We start from the raw sequence: 18,176 nt of genomic DNA, 5'->3' as shown, positions 1-18,176 counted from the left end.
GAAACGGCAAAAACACGAATCAACATCGGCATAGCGTTTACACGATGGAAATCGCTGATGGAGGACAAACGTTTTCACAGTGACGCCGAGGTTGCCTGATTTCTGCTGGACAGGTAATTCATCCTACACACATAATTGTAGTTTGTTGTGAGATAACTTTCACTCGCCATTTTGTCCGCTGACGGCCACTGGTGGTGGTGGTGGTGAGAGAGGGGCGGTGTCGGGGTAAATCCTCTTAGTTGCAATCTAAGGTTTGAACGCTAGATGCCACTGGAAATCACACACTTCTCCTTTAAGCATTGGCGTTTTTTTTTTTTTTTTTCATGGCATAGCCAAAAATAGCTAGAATCAGCTAGGCTAGGGCTACAGATTGGAAGAGTGCACAGCGTCACAGCCTTCCTGTTAAATCTCAGTCAGTCAGTTCTTCCGTCGTCATTCTGTCGGGGTGTCCGCGGTCCCGTCCAGCAGTAGTCTACGTAGCTCCTGGGGGTCAGTAACTGGGAGAGAACAGGTGAAGTCCTGGCAGACGTAGGCTGTGGCGACACCAGCCTGCTGGGACATGGAGGAGAGGACGGGCAGACGCTGGCACAAGAAACTGTCTGCATCATCGTCAACGAGCATCAGGACCTGCCAGACAGGGAAGGAGGGGAGACGGAGAAAGAAATGCAAGGAAAAGGGGGTAAGTTTCATATGTAAAAACTAAACATTTCTTAATTTGCATATTTAGCATTACAATAGGGAATCATACTATTAAATGAATAAAATATAAAGCTTTATATACTATTTCTTGACCACCGATCAATTAATAAAATGAACTGAAACTCAATTTCAGTTTTGTATTCATCATTAACTAGCATGTTTTGTTTTTCAACAAAGCTAGAAGTTTTTAGATTTAAGTATTTATTTGACCAGAAATCATGCATCTCTAAAATGTTAATAATGCAATAAAGCCTGAGACAAATGTCAATGTGGTCCAGAATAAATTCAAAATCGTTCTGACAGTTCATTCGTCCAAACCTCAGTAGTCTGAAAAATGTCCCACTGGAGCAAAAGCCCCTCTGTTCAACAGTCCATTATCTTGAAAACAAACACCCGTTTCTCCAAAAATACAGGCTCTCCCTGCAGTTGTTGGTTCAGTGACTGCTGGCCATGTCCACGGTGCTGAATCGGTGAGGGTTTTGCCCTTCGATCCTTCTGGCCTTACATTAAAAATTTCAAGCAATTTTACTGTTGTAGAAAAACTTAACCTCAGCTCAGGTTAACCCTAACCTAACCCAACCTTTACCCAACTGCAGGGAAAGACTGTATTTTCAGAGCAACCAGCCTTCAGAGCGACGGGTGTTTTTGGCATAATGGGCGATCAGACCAATGGGCGTTCTGTCCAATGGGACATTTTTCAAACTATTGGAGTTTTGGAGTGATGGACCACTGGAACATCAAGCAGCCCCCTGTGAACTTCTGAGGAGTACGGCAGCAGTATGTCGCACAACATATGGATCATGAACTGGATTAAGAAAGTCTCTAAATACTCAGTGTGTTTAGGTACCAGTGTTTCCAGTTAAAAGACCAGTGTGTTGAATTTAGCTGCATCTAGCAGTAAGTGTGCAGATTGCAAACCTCGTCTCTCCTTCGCGTGCTAACCATGCAGATGAAGCTAAGGTTCACAAATGGCTGTTTAGAGCCAGTGTTTAATTTGTCTGTTCTGGGCTACTGTGGAGACATGGTAGTGCAACATGACAACTTTCATGGGAAAACAACAACGCCCTCTATGCATATAAACAGCTCATTCTAAGCTAATGAAAATTCAAAGACTCTTATTTTCAAGAGAATATACACTAATGAAAAGACACAAATGATTATTTCATTCCATGTCTGGCGTATTGTGCCAATAAATCCCCCTAAATCTTACATGCTGGGCCTTTAAATTACACACATTTTCAAAATTTTAATAACTATAACAATGAACAAATGTTGTCTGAGAAGTTTTTGATGTATTTTTCTAGAAAGAAATTTGAAGAATCAGAACTGTTCGTTGTATTGGCTGTAATAGTGAAGTCAGTTAAATTTGGTTTGGTCAGAGCTTTGGAATATTAAATCATCCATCTTTGTTCGTTAGCCATCAGACTTTCCAGTTAAGAAATCATGTAACACAGTCTTTTCAATTGTTCCACTGATGTTACACACAAACACACACACTCCCACTCTGGGCCCCACACCTATCTCACTGTTATATTAGCATTAGAAAAACTGGAGATGTTACGTGGGGAAATCAGGAACAAAAAGAGTTGAAAAATAAATGATAAGATAAATACAACAGTAAAATAAATGTAATGCACTGGTGGTGAGAAAAAAAAACATATTCTGTCTCTTTTATCCATTTTCTACAATTATGACTATTTTCTGCCTAATTTGCATGCATTAGGGTTTGTACAGTTGCTCTAAGTAGACTGGAGATGCAATGCATTTATACTTTAATGTTAACGAGCTAAATGGGCTTGGGACTACTTCTGGAGACGGTTTGAGAGATTGGATTGTCAGTTTTATGTTTCTTTATTCTGTGGCAGCAGTCCAGTCCTCAAAGATGAATGTTAATATTCACTTTTTTAAAGGGTTTCGGATCAGTGGAGCATCTCAGCAAAGGACGGACCCGTTCTTAGTGATCGCTTTCTATTTTTCATTAATGCAACTATGTTAAGTCTAATTCTAACACACACAAGCTTTCACACAAACAGTGTTGCCCTTTCACATCCAAAATGAATAATTTGTGTATGTACTTATGTTTGTTTGTGTGTGTGTGTGTGTGTGTGTGTGTGTGTGTGTGCGTGCTGATGCTCTTGGACAGGCATCAGGGCAAAGTTAAAGAGGGCTGCCTGTCCGTCCCCAAGGCAGCTTCCTGTCAAACATGTGTCATTTCCTCCTAGCCCGGCACCACCCCTGGTTCACAACGGAGCGAGAGATGACAACACAAACAACGAGCGCTGACGGGAGGAGGAGACAGAGAGACAGAATGAGGGGAGAGGCCCGATGATACATCTTATCTCAGGTGAAGTTCTGCTAGAGAAGACTGACATGTATGTCAGTGTGTAGTGGACTGAAGGTCAATCTAAATGCATCGGAGGGTACACAAATACTGACGAGTGCAGGCCTGACTGATAATAAGAACTGCCACAATGCAGGAAATGTTCATCACTTCAACACACCTTACAGTATAGACATTTTTAAAGCTATAGGCCAGCTGCTAAATTGAACTCCAAATAACTTTTTGCACACACAATAGAAGAAAAACAAGAGCATTTAACAGAAACTGTTGTCATCAATGTTTTGTACCAACAGGAATATAACCATAACACAAAAACCATCACCTACATGAATGCTTTTTCAATATTAGGCAGTATTTCTTTAGATGATGCGGTTGTTTGGTTGCTTATTTGGGCTTTTCCAAACACCATTTTTGGGCCTCCGAAGCTTTAGTGAGAGTAACTTCCGATTATTCAGAACTTTACTGAATTTACTGAGAGTGAATGCTGAGCACTTGGAAGCGCGCTGGGAGGATCGAACTCACATTCACCACATCCCTGATCTTGCTTGACTGCATCTATGCACAAGTAGAAATACTCCCTCACATAAGGCTGGTTACCTCACAACAAAACTTTTACAATACTGATCAAATTGCTCCAGCGCTATTGAGTATTGAAAAATGCCTTGTCATTGGATACAAATTTCTAGTCTCGACAGTTATTCATATTTTTGTATAGATATTCCATCTCTTTCTTCCTTGTAGTCCATTTAAACAGGCTAAATACAATGTGCAGAGAGAGTCAGCTGCTCCCGGGTCTTTGAACAGCTTCCTCCTTTGAAGCGAGTACTGTAATGTGTAAGTTTTTTTCCATTAAAATGGATTCATAAAATTGATATTAAAAATAAGTATCATTCAGGAACATGTATCAAAATGTTTGAATGATACCCTCACAAGGATGGTTTTCCACTTGTGCAGACTGTTCTGTGTGTTCTTACAATGTGCACACACCTGGCATTTATGTGTGCAGGCTTTCAGAATAATTAAATGCTAATGAAGATGCCACTTCTTGCTCTTTTTTAGTCTTTTGCCTCTTTCAGTGCAGCTGACCCTATGTCTTGAAGCTTTGAAGAATTCAGGTCACCCCTATTGCTTATGTTGTGAAGTTTTTAGTCAAAAACATGCTTCTTCTTTAATGTAAAAATATTAGTACTTATTTTCAAGGAAGTGGACTTTGAGTAGGGTTGTTCCAATATAAGAAAATGCCTGATATTGCCTAAAATGTGGCGTTGGGTATTGGCGAGTCAATGCACCAATCCGATACCACCTAATTTTTCTAGTTCAGAAACAGGTTCCTTCTATTTCTCACCAGCTCATGGTCATGGTCAGCGGAGGAGAGAAATGCTAGCTTTACCTGCAAAGTCTGCGTTATTGTAGCCAGCTCGTGATTAACAAAAGCTCTGGAGTCTGTCAGGAGAAGGGATTGTGTATTTGTGTCCCACTCTGAGTTTCTCCAGGAACCGCTGATGTTTTAGTTGAAGCTAAGGTCAATGCGATAAACCTGAATAACAAAGTTACTCACTGAATGACTGACCATCAGTACTGAGAGTACTCTGTGTATATGTTGTCCATGATCTCTGTCATTTAACTGTAAACAGTGACAGGGGCGACAGGTAGCCCTAGTTCTGCATGTTCGTGCCTTCGCCCTTAATTTAGCCTTGGCCATTAGACGACGTTGCCCATTACATCAGACACTCCTCCTCTGTCCCCTGTCGGACTGCCAGCCTGCATTCACCCAGGCCATCATGCAGAACTGTTTGCATCCTCTCCATCCTGTCTCAATGAGCTTCATGTTCTCATTCCACTGCCGTCTCACTTGTGCCCCAAGTGCACCGTTCTGCCATTTAGATGCTCATTTGTGCCGGTAGCCATCTGCACTTCTAACGCCAAGAAACTATCAGAGGGTTACAGTTCCCATCTCCTGCCATTGAAGGCCATCTCCACAGTAGTGAGGTGCGTCTGTCTCTATGACTAAAGGTGCTCCCAGGTAAATAAAATTCCTCCTTACGGGATGATGAAGTGGTGCTGTTTTATCTTACCTTATTCTGTGCAGAGATGCTGGAGCACCTGTGAGACACAGCTCAGAGCATAAATAACCCAGGGAATTATGGATTCAGAGAGTTGGCTGTAAACAATTTAGGGCATTAACACACACACACACACACATACACACAAACACAAACACACAGAGGGGAAGACTGGCAAGAAGTGTGATGGAATGTGGTCATAATGGTGTGACCGTTGCTATGGAGACAGGAGGAGGATTTCCCCACCAAGCCGAACCTTCATCCTCTCTCATCTTGACTCTTCCTTTTGCTTGTCAGTCTCATGCCGTCCCTCCATGGGCCAAGACCACATTCTGCCACGCGCCCTCAACTTTTAAGGTCACGCTGCAAGTCTGTCTGTGTCACAACAACAGTATCTACACACACCCCTGGGGACTGGACAATATCGAGCGTGTGTGTGTGTGTGTGTGTGTGTGTGTGTATGTAAGAGTCATGGAGAAAAAGAGCAGCAGAGAGAGACACGAGCCTCATGCAAGAAGCCATTTATGAACAAATCTTCTCTTATTGTTGTTCATATCCACAATTTGTTTTTATTTTGTTAGTACCCATTGATTTCTTTCTTTACCAATGTTTTCTTATTTATTTACAAGTGGTTGAGCCTCTTACCAAGATAAGTGAAACACATTTGTTTAAAGCTACTACAAGGAGTTTTTAACTCTTTACAAAACAGCCTGAATTTATTACAAGATCATTAGCGAGATGACTGGCTTTTCCTTTAAAGTTGATGCCTACAACCGGCTCTGATTCTCCTCATAATAACATGAAACAAGCACAGGGGGTTCCAAAATCAACAAAATCTGCAGACTCCTTGTAGTAGCTTTAACTCTAAGTCTTATTTTTAACTCCTTCACTCACTTCAGTTACCTAAACAAATCAGTTATCTCTCCAAATTACGATCAAGTGGGATTCATCATTCAGTTCACCTGGGTAAGAGCAGATTTGGGTTTCGTGCGCCTGGAGTTGACTTAATTTTTCTTTTAACAGGAAATTTAAGAATGTTGCTGCATGAGTGAATGTATATACGAGTCTTGTGAATGTGATGAAATGAATGCAAAGTGTGTGGTCTTGTATTCTGTGTACCACAAAATGTGTGTGAAGCTGTTGCAGACAGCACAGTTGGCTACACATGAGAGCACAGTCAAACTCCCACAGGGTTAATCCCTTCATACAGTGGGCAACCCTGAAACACACACACATACACACACACACGTGCGTGCACACACACAACTCCCACCCGTTAAATGTCCCCTACACTGACAGCTCCCTCCTACTCTTTCTCACTGCCAAAGCAGTCTAGCTCAGACACTTTAAAAGAACACAGTGTACCTGTGTTGACAGTAACACACAAACACACACACATCTTCAGGAGCCATTTGAATGTTCTCCCTCCGCTCAGTTTCTAACCCAGCTGGAACACACACAAGTCCGACCACTATTGGGGAGTTGGAGCCAAAAAAACACACCAAACGCACGCTTTGAGAGCGATCGTCATACCTGAGGAAGAGGGATGACAGTGGCTGTGCCGAGCGCAGCCAGGCATGAGGAGATTTACTTCCTCCATCCCTCTCACTCTGCTTTGTCACACACACACACACACACACACACATACACACATAAGAAGGGACCATCTCAGTCATCATAACAACCTGGCATCTGGACTGCCGCCCCAGGACAGAAACAGACACACACGTTCACACTCGGACACAAAATGTTGGAGCGATGGAGGGAGGGAGGTGGCGTAGCGGGGGCCACATGCACCGCACGCATCGACAGCCATCCGTCGACACCAACTTCACCATCGGCCTCATTCGCTCAACTGAACATTTGCCAGGAGAGTGAGGAAGGGGAGGAGGGTGAGGTGAGAGCACTGGAGAAAGAAAATTGGGCTGGAGAAATTTGGAACTAACAGGCTGAAACTGCCCTCTTATTAGCACTCACATATCTGTCTGCCAGTAGTAGTTTATTTTAATGTATTGTTATTATTTTGTACGTATTATCCTAATTTACTGATCTCTCCGTCTCATTCCCCTTTTTATGGATTAGGGTCCTGCTGACTGTGGGGAGCTAGAATCCAGACTAATGTGTGACAGCAGGGGTGGGAGGATCACGACAATAACAGACTTTCAATCTGGCTACATCTGAACACACACAGAGCTAACAAACAAAAGTACAAAATCTGAATAAATAATAAACACAGATGCTTCCATACACGGTGATGAATGGTGTGAAAATTACGGCAATCAAATGATATGGCCTCTGCAGTCACCACGTCTCAGCAGAACACTTACGACAGATTGTGGAGATAGATGTTGCAGGGCTTTTACACTGAAGGCACAAGTTCAGCACACCAGAGACGCTGCAGTGTTAAAGTTAAATTAACTTGAACTTAGACCAAAATACACTGACACCTATTTAATGGGATTCTGTCAAGACAAGTGGTGGTTACAGCAACGAAAATCTGACTGAATAACACTGCAGACAAATGGAGGAAAAGTCAGTCTGAATTAGCAAAGTTATGTAACTTTAACTCTCGTGTGAGATCCTACTGAAATGTGAATAAGGAATTTAATATAAAAATTATATGACTATTAAATAAATTTTACATTTTCTCCAGAAGTGCTCCAGGTTACAACCAGGGCTTATTATATTATTATATTAATTATGTACCAGAGGGAGAATGATCTTCTGAGCTCTCATTGGAAATGTGATTTCACATGATCACATGTGGAAGTAGACACAAACAAACTGGAGACAAGGAGCAACAGTTTGCTGTAGCAAAACTTTACAGTGATAAAGACAGAAACAGGAGTTAAACAAGTCTGGATGAGAAAATGTTTGGGGAGATCCATCAACACGGGTTGTTTATTCTTCAGCCAGAACAGGAGATTTTAACAGTCAGAGTATGAACAGTAGTCTGCTGCTGGCTAGAGAGTTTACCGTTGTTCAGTGACACTGTCATGTGCTCCATTTCCTTGTAGACTATCTTATCTATCTTATCCTGGTCTCAGAATCTATTGCAAACACAGACAACATGCAAGCATGCGTGCGTCTGTGTGTGTGTGTGTGTGTGTGTGTGTGTGGGGCTGTGACCAGCGCCGTTGTGGCTGTGACATTACCATCGGTGTCTCTGCATGCATGACGTGTGTGTGGAGCATGTGTGTGAATTTGACCGGTACAGAATCAGAGATGTGATGCTGACTGGACAGTCATTGCATTCCTAGTATACGTGATTTTTTTCGGTTGAAAATGCGGTGGAACGAGTAAACAAACAGCTGACTGTTTTAGTTTTTCCCAGTAAGGAAGCACTAACCTGCTCTGTGTGTCAGCCAACAGACAAGTTGCTTGTTTGAATAAAATAAAAAAACACTTGCCCTAGCTCTATTTTACTGACGTTTCGCACAATTGCTTTAGCGCCAGTCTACTTTATCCGGTTAAAATCAACGCAGAGTTTCTGTTTCCCCTCATCAAAGCAGTCAACAGGGAGGACGAGAGACTAATGAACGAGGGAGAGAACCGGCAGCTATTATATGATCCACAGCAGCCTTTTTATGGGGACATCCTAAAAAAGGACGAGGCATGGAGGAGTTACAAGTAAGTAAACTGACTGAGTTCAGAAAATTTAGTTAATTATAAATAATTAATAATAAATCATCAACACTTAATTATTTGCAGGTGAGTAAGTTGACTGACTTCAATATCTGATGAAACATTAAGCAACAATCATACCAAATTATAATATTGTCCATGATAGTGGGCAGTATTGCTCAGAATGACCTAATCCACAAAAAAAAAAAAGAAAGAAAAAATTGCTGCAATGGAATAAACGGCATGGCAATATCACTGAGGGCAAACACATTAATATTACTTTGATATTGCTCAGACCTACTTCAAATCCGAAATGCAAATAAAACAGCAATTAGAAGGATGTTGATTCAACCGGCACAAACAAACTAATTTACCCCCCTCGCATGTACAATTTACTCCCACAGAGTTAAACATCCGTGCACACATGCTCTCTCACGCACTGACACACATGCATGAAATAACATGTAATGTAACAAATAAATCATCTGGTTTTACTCCATCTCAACTCTCATACAACCCATATTCTTGAATTCAGACTCAAGTGGTTGCAAATGAATTTGTGAACGCAATTATTGCTGTCCACCTTCTTTCATTTCTACCTACATGCACACCTGAGGCAAACATGATTTGGTATGTTAATGTTTTGCCGTTTGCCTTGCCCTGTCTACGATATTTTGTCTTACAAAAGAAAAAAAACATGACAGCCATAACTAAGTTGCTGTTGTTGGGCATAAAAAGATCAAATAGGTTATGATTTTAAATGTCAAAAACCCTTCTTAAATGCATTTTCAATTACAAAAACGCTTTCATTGAGACCTATCAAAGAAAGACAAACTCACCAAAGACACACACTCACTCGTTCGCCCTCTGACCTGAGTGAGAGTGAGTGGGCGAGACTGTTCCGGTGGTGTGCTCTGTCCTTTGTCACGCCGAGCATCAGTTTTCAGCTGCTGACAGTCTCTCTAGGACCCTCTCCATTAAATCACCGGTGTCTGCAGTGACATGTGAGGACGCCTTTGGTGTCTCAGCAGAATTAACAGCCTGTCTCGTCAATCAGGCCCCCGACACTGACGCTATACTTCATCAGCTTATGTTGCATTTAAGATGAAAGGGGATTCTCATTTGCTCGAGTCATAAAAGTCACGTCAAGTTAAAAATGTTAAGGAGATCAAATCTGACACGAGCGTGATTGAATATACCGGATGGGAAAGACTGTAAGTAAATGTCATGTCTTCAGGTACTACAGTAGCCACAAAGTGTAACAACAGAAGAGTGTGTCTGCATGCATTTCTGTAGAAACGTATTCTGATACACAGGAACCCAGCCGCAAATTTTACAGTCTCTGGTTATTGTGCAGGTGTAGTATGAGCAGTCTGACTTCACACACTGTTTAGATCCCAGTGCTACACCTTGTTAAGAAATCATTTACAACTACTACCTCATCAGAAAATCTTAATTCATCACTTTTTTTTCAGATCTATACAGAGTCAAAAGTCAAACTGTGTCCGAGTTTCTTTTGATTGAAATTGTGAACCAAAGGCAGGCTTAAAAAAAGGGTGACAGTTTTCTCAAATGATGAATTCCTAAAGCCACTTTCCCCTGTCAGTTATGCGTCACCAAAAAGAAGAAATGTCTGAAATGTTTTATTAAATTTTCGCTTTCATAGCGCCCACTAGATCGGTGCTGTACAGGGGTGAATTTATTGTTCCAACTGACACTGCAATTGGATTGGTGCAATATCTTTGTAGGCGGGCGCTAATAAACACTTCATATCATCACTTCACTTGCAATGGGCCATTTGGGTCGTACCCAGATCAATGACGTGATGCTCATTTTTTTGTGGCCCGATCGTTCAGTTTAATCTAGAAGCAGGGATTAAAATTTGAAAATAATTTCAAATTACTTCCACATTCACATTTTGAGGACCTAGTCTAAAAAGTCTGCTTTTAACCAATTTTGAGAGAATATTTAATGAAGGCAAAAGTGTCTTCTCTTCGCTCTTGTGCTCCTGCAGTCTTCCTGCAGTCTTCCTGCAGCATGCCTGAGCTTCCTTGAGTCCGGGGAGGAGGGGGCAGGGGGAAACAACTCGCTTCAACCACAGATTGTATATATTAATGTAAAGTCTATGGCTTCAACACGGATGCACATGCTACATAATGCTTCTTTAAGTTAATGGATTTCTTGCTAGGCTTGCTTGGTTTCAGGTAATTTTTACAGTCAGCGTCATGTTGCTCAAAGACAGACGAACACTAATGACCCCTGAGAACCACTATCAAGTGTCTCTATGTGTGAGATTAAAGACTGTTGGACTCCATGAGAGGTGTTTCATTAGCTCTCGGTGACACAGCAGGTCTGCATAGGAAATTAGATTAAAAAAATTCAGCTTTCTTTCCAACTCATCACAGGAAACTAAACTTAGGCTGATGATGAGAAATTCAGTCTTATGTCATGTGCGAAAGTATGACCAGCTGGAGCATGAGGGTTGTTACATCACACTGTGGAGTCATCTGTGCACTAGCCCACATACTATTTCATGCTACAGTAATGTATACTGTACACAGACATATGCTGTGTTTTAATGACAGCATAATGCGACCCAGTAAGTAAATGGTGCTTCATTTGCAGTGGGAGGAAAAAAATAACTGGGAAGGGTGAGAGGAAGAGAGAGGAGGAGACGCCGCAAGAAATGTAGAGACACTGAAAGCTGGGCCAGGAAAAACATGTACACCAGTATCACTGATCAGCTGCAGACTGCTACAAAAACTCATAGCATCTAAAATAATCTAAGACTATAAATTATTTACTATGTATTGGCTTCAAATGTGTTCACATAGACTAGGGCTGAATGATATAAAGAAACTGCCATTTTTTTTTTAATAAACAGTATAGCATTTATAACTTAACGTGAGATTATTCCATGTAAATTCCTGTACTGGTGGTTTATATACTGCAGTATTAAACCTTGTATCACACATCATCACAAACTATTCCTGCATCAAAATGAAAATAATCAAATATAATGTTGCAGCTGCTTGTTGCTGGAGTCCTACAAGGGTTCCTCAATAACGTCTAAGGAAATTATGACATTTTAAATCTACAACCTAATAGTGTTGCAGGGTATTGGCTGAAGATAACTGTAATGTTAGCTGCTGAGACTGACAACATATGGGTATGCAGAGCCCTACAGTGATTTATATATTTGCTTAAATACAATATGCTGATATTTTCTGACTCATTTTAGCCAGTGCTGATATTTGCACATATTTTCCCACCTAAGTGCAAAGAACATCAAGTCTCTCCTGTAGTAAAATTAACATTATTATGCTTACTCTTATCATGATGGTCCACTGGCAGATGCAGACATAAAATACAATGGTTTTAAAAATGTGCCAATTCAGTGGGAAAAATAAGAAAACTACTGTTGAAAGTTTTTTCCCCTCACCTGTTTCTCTTTGTTCTGAGTCGAACTGGTGGCCACTGTCTTCACTGTCAGCATAATCAATGGTCATCAAATAATTTTTCACTTTCTTAGCTTGTTAATACCTTAATAATGGGGGTTTCAACATAACTAAAACTGCAATTGTTGTGATTTAAAATTGAATTCTTTCAAATTCTGATTTTTATTTTAAAACCAATATTTTGGGCAAACTGTCTTTCTATCCTGAAAGATATACAGACATTTGAAAAGCAGCAGCAGGGACCATCAACTGAAGTTTTCTAGTTTCACTGGGAGACACTGATTAGGCTTTTAGCTCTAGTCCTGTATTTAAAGACTTGCCACCTACACGCTGGGATTAACTATATATATGTTGCTTTTTATTCAACATGTCTGCTTGCATTCAAAATGTCACTCATCATGCGTGGAGTGTTGATGTTTTGGCAGGTTTAGAATGTTTCAGAATGTTTAGGATGTTTAGAGGAGGTTTTATTTTGTGAAAACTGAACTGAAAATGTTTGTATCCTCAGGATACATTGTCATAATGGGGGTATTAAAAACAAAGATTGTTTAAAGTTATTTCCAATCAAAAAAAAAAAAAAAATTACTGTAACCTAAAGTTCAAATATTATTTTACTTAACATTCTGCTCTTAAACACTCCTAAAGGTTTAAGTTTAAATCAGTCACAAATGAATGATCAGTTGATCGGGAGGGTATCCATGCCACCTGAATTCTTTCAGGAAAGTCAACACCTTCTATGACAAAATGAAGAGAAAGATCCAAATAATAATAAGATTGAATGAGGGATGGACAATGATGCAGTGGGCCACAATGACAGCAGTATCCACAGCATCAGCTGAGCCACTACTGGCATCCATGATGAGGCAGATGATGAAGGACACTAGAAGAAGATGAGTATATAATGGAAATGTGCACAATTAGTAGTCTAGTCAATTAAAAGTTGCTATCCTTACTAGTCAGCACTAGGAATACAAGTCAGCTACAGTGTTTATTAAAAATTGATTAATGTACAACACCGGTTAACTGTTGCATCTGTAGGTGCGAATACCTGGATGTAAACCAGTGAGATGGAAAAGCAGACAAAAATGACAACTAAGTGGGTGTGGTTTGACAACGTAACCACATTCAGCACAGGGATGTGGACGCTAACCTGCAATGAGAGCAGGCTGCTGGTGCTAGCACTGCTCATGTTAGCCACACTCAGGAAACCAATATGACATAATTTATCTGCCCTGAGACTTTTTTCTTACTTTTATAGCTGAATAGGCTAAATTTCCGTTTGACAGGAAAAACATTCCTGGTATACAGATAGGAAAGACATAGTTGGTTAGTAAGAGCAAAATACAACTGTTATTTTAAGGATAAGTTATTCAAGTAGTTGGGGTGTACTCCCTAAACTGCATTTAATTCAAAAACAAATTGATGCGATTTCTTATCCAATGGCCTGTCCCTCCAGTATGTATAAATGTGAAAATGCAAATTGAGTCTTGGCACTGTCAGTGAACAAAACGCTCTGCACTGCTTTTCTTACCTTCGACTGCCAGTGAGAGTTTGGCTTAACTTTGTGTGTTTTCACTGTTTCTGGCTGCAGAAACAGCTTAGATATAATAATTTACCATAATTTTTATCTAATAACTGTTCTTTTTAAAAATTTACATGGAGGCTTGAGATCAGTCTTATGTTTAAAACATAAATAAAATAAACAAAACAAAAAAGTTGCCTTACTTTGTAAAATCTATAACTCAAATGGACAAGGTATCCAGGGAGATAAATGTTTTGTAAGCACTAGACTTTCTCAACTATTTCTATGTTCTTTGTGCTTAACAGTATTAATGTTAGTAGAAACTCTTAATACTAGCAACATTTCATTTAATTTGATGAAATGTCAAAGTCCAGTCAGTGTTGATGGTAAGTGTAGTCACGTGAAGCAATAAATTCCTCTATAGATATTACTTAGTCGGCCAAAACAGTGTTAGATGTCAGAAATAAACAGCGGCACACCTCCTGGCTTTTCAGAGGTGGAGACTAAAAATCCAAGCTGAAACAGCCTGAACAACAGATTTTGCAGCAGAGGAAGTCAACTTTCTCTGTCAATATAGCATGGACTGAGGAATTTACTGCTTCAACTGACTACATTTTTCATCAACATTAACTGGACATTCACGTTAAATGTGCCAAAATTTTCCTACCACAATAAAAGTGAGTCCCTCTTTTGTCTGCAGCCTGAGGAAAACCCTCCTTAACATACAAAATGATGGTTTAACTAGACTTGGACAACTGTGTTAGCCCCCACTACATCCCTGATTATATCAGAAGAAAACATTCACAGCGTATAATAAACAGAGACTCGACACATAAGCATCCCCAACTGTGCGCGTGTGTTTGTGTAAATGCACGTGCACAGGCGTCTTATCTGTTCAGTGTGGGTTTTATTTACCAAGTTGAGATGTGGATAAGCACTGAGCGTCAAGCACGACCGCAGCAGACACACAGACGAGATACAGCCACAGCGAGAGGATTATATCTCCAACAACACCGCTAAAGCTGTCCACTCTCTGCTGGATCCTGAGTGTACTCGCACATCCCCCATCGCTTTATGGATGTACCGACACATGGTGGAATTACCAGATAGAAGGATGAGGAGGAAAAAAAAAATCACTCAATGGATATGTAAAGTTTCAGATTAACAACGCTAGGAAGAATGGAATGAGATAAATGTTAGAGTCTGTGTGAAAGTGAACTGTAAAGCATGATGGACTAGGAGGAAAAAGTAGGAGAAAGTGGATGAGTGACAATCTGAACGCATTACAATTTGCCTGGGCAGCACTTTCCTGCAACAGAAGCCATCTGGGATCTTTCCCACAGCTGTCAATCAAAGCCGGTTCTGCTCCCTGACTGGTTATTGGACTTAGCAGGTCATTTGCAGAGAACAGGAGAATCAATTTCTCGAACACCACACTACGTACTGACAAACAGACACATGCACAGACTTTGATGAGAGAACAGAGGGATTGTGATGGAGGCAAGAAAGGAGTGTGGAGGGGTAACGAGGAAGCAGACTGAAGTGAGGTAGGTCAAAGGTCGCAGAGGAGGACTGTGAGATTGCCTGCCTCTAATCCTCCTCCGCAACTGTGTTGGTACCAGCGCTAGTTAGCTTCTGGCTAGGCTCTCTATCTCCACGCGTCTCCTTCCTTCCCTCCCTCTGTTTGCCCTCCCCGTCACCCTTCTAACGCTTCACCATGTGTCTCTGAGGTCTTGTTAAGGATTCGCAGTCATTTCCCTCCACAGAGCCTTTCAAAAGGACCCTCTCTCCTCTTAAATGTCATACCCCTCCTTTATTTCTCCTCTTCTCCCTGCCCTCTATCCTATGCTGTTCCGCTATCTTCCTCCTCACAAGGGAACTTTATCAGGAAAGATGTGGAAGGGCGCAGAAGCAGGAATAAATGGGAAAACTCCAGGAATTATTCCGTCTTGTGTCTCAAATCCTGCAAAATCCCTGTAATACCATCTGCTCTTTCTGCCCCAAGCACCGTTCGCTAACACCAGCATCTTGCAGTCCTCCTTAACACTTGCCACAGACGCTGTCCCGTTTCCCCATCACATCCACTCAATTTCCTCACTTAAGTGCACTCCACAGAGAGCCAGCAAAACTACCTGCTCTCTCTGACTCTAATAACACAGACAAGAAGACTTACTTGGATCATTTTTTGGTGCAAACGCACAGTTGAGGGTGATTAATAAGCAGCACTGACAAGAGGCATTCAGGCTAACAACAATGGGAATTCACAATCAGAATTACAGTCCTTGCAAAACATTATTCAACTCATAAAAGACCACATATGTAAATCTTTCGTTGACAGGAATTCATACTTTCAACGTTGACACTTCTGCCAAGATGCTTTGTTGAGTTATTACCGGATCAGCCTTGAGAACACAGAAAAACATATTCTGTTAATGTAAATCATCATGTTTAATGCTAATACCAATGTGGTTTAGTAAAAGCACCAATGAGAAAAAAAGAGATGGAGAAAAACAGAAAGGCATGTTGGGGGTTTTGAGAATGTAATGTTATTTTCCAGGATTGGACTGAATTTTGTGGTTGTTAATTCAAGTGGGAAAAGATCTATCACCATTCACTCCAACTTCTTAAGGCGGATATCACTAACAACAGCAGTTAATAATAATAATAGCAATTATAAAAAAGCCGCCTCTATGTTCAAGATGCTAAATTTAAGTACATGTGGAGGTAATATGGTGCTACAGAGTACTTTTTTCCACAGTCAAGACAGATCCACGTGTCAGTCTTTGACAAACCATTACCTCCCAGCACTCCTCCTCCAATGCATCTGGCTCGTCACCATTGTAGCACTGACAGAGATGTTCTTGGATAGTGTAAAATAAAATAAAAAAAAACAGAAAAACTGCAGAGAAAGAGACTAAGGAGAGAGCATAGAGGACTAGGGACTCCCTAAAAGCTTGGTGTTTCTCCCAGATAGGCATGGTTTTGCAGAGTGTTATCTCAGCCCGTACTCTGAGTACATGCATACAATATGAGATCAGTTCATTTAATGCATGTCAAGTATGAATGCATACACAATATACTGTTCATGATTTCCTATCTTTTAGATATTTGGTCTCACATCTATGTACTGTGGCTGTACATATTTCCAGTAAAATATTATGATGGTCAGTTGGAGAATTTACCCATAGTCGGGCAAAAGTTGGTGGAAGATCTGCATGGAAGTCTAGTCACAGTTGTAGCCGTGCCAGTTGTACAAGAAGTAAAAATCTCTACATAAACTGATGATCATAAAATATTAAAAAATGTCTTCTCTCTGTTTGAAGTCACAATTCAAATAGAAGTCTTGTGTATATTTAATCTTGGGGTGAAGGCAAAAATGAGGTTAATAAACAACTTTGTAGGTTAAGGCACTGCCCCCTGGTGAAATACCAAGTTTTTAGGCAGTCTCAAGAGGATGACATAGAATCTGGTCAAACAGTGTCACAATGTCTCAAAAACAAACAAATAAAACCAAACAAAAATAATACAAAAATAATCAAAGTCACACCCCCATAAGCAGCTAATGTAGTCTACAGTCCATTTATGTAATGCGGAAATTAATGTGATGATGAAAGCAGGCTGATTTAAAGACTTGGTGTAAAGTTGATATTTTGGAAATGCAGGATTGTAATTACTCTGAAACATAATAATTAATCATTGTAGAACCAAACAGTGTTGTTAAAGTACAACTTCAAGTTTTGAAAAGTATGGACCGGCAAGACCAAATTGCTGTCAAGTTCACTTCTCGCCTTTTGGATCACTGTCTTGCTGCTAGCAAACAGTCTGCTGTTACAGTCTGTAAATCCTACCATTTATTTTCTTTGCCCCACACTGATGCAAAAACACATTTGCCAGTGATAATCTTGCTTATGACTTCAGTGATGAAATAATTCCATGTCATGACAATTTTAACATTTGGGCAAAATACTCGAGTATAAATACTTATTCTCTATTTCAGACAAAGGGTGATTAAATGAATATATATCACAGGAATAAGACAAATGATGAATTTGATTCTCATTTTTCTTATCAGGCATCTGACAAATAGGAACAACTCAAAATATTCAGAGAAAACTGTGCTGCTTGATGCCCCCTGGCTGTGCAATGATTCACACTTCCATATGAGGGAGACAGAGAGCAGAAAAGCAGAGAGACAGACAGACTGCAGCGTCAGAAAGATCAAAACCACACACACACGTGCTCACACATACACACAGGGCAGCAGAATGGGAATGAGGATTGCAGGGAAGTTAAGAGAGAAAGCCCCTTGAAGAATCATTGCAAGAAAGACTGCATCCCTAGTTGTGTTCCTGTCACAATTTCAGAGCCGCTACAATCCACAAAACTCGATCCAACTCTAATCAAGCCGTAGTTCTGTGTAATAGAAAAATTAACCAGAATTTATTGCAGCAATTACAATCAAGAGCGAT

General features: G+C 40.5%; 1 protein-coding gene across 1 annotated transcript in view; it reads right to left on the bottom strand.

Moving 5' to 3' along the window:
- Nucleotides 1-206: 206 nt before the first annotated feature.
- Nucleotides 207-18,176, bottom strand: part of spata20 (spermatogenesis associated 20) — a 54,304-nt gene continuing 36,334 nt past the window's right edge. The window contains exon 16 of the mRNA XM_084741340.1: nt 207-627. Coding sequence (XP_084597466.1) covers nt 433-627 — 195 coding nt within the window. The 3' untranslated portion in view covers nt 207-432. The remainder of the gene's footprint in view (nt 628-18,176) is intronic.

This window comes from Lutjanus erythropterus, chromosome 17 (assembly GCF_056507025.1).
Source record: "Lutjanus erythropterus isolate fLutEry1 chromosome 17, fLutEry1.hap2, whole genome shotgun sequence".
NCBI classification, from domain to species: Eukaryota; Metazoa; Chordata; class Actinopteri; order Lutjaniformes; family Lutjanidae; genus Lutjanus; species Lutjanus erythropterus.
Note: the sequence above shows the minus strand (reverse complement) of the source record. Positions and strands in the feature narration are given on the sequence as shown.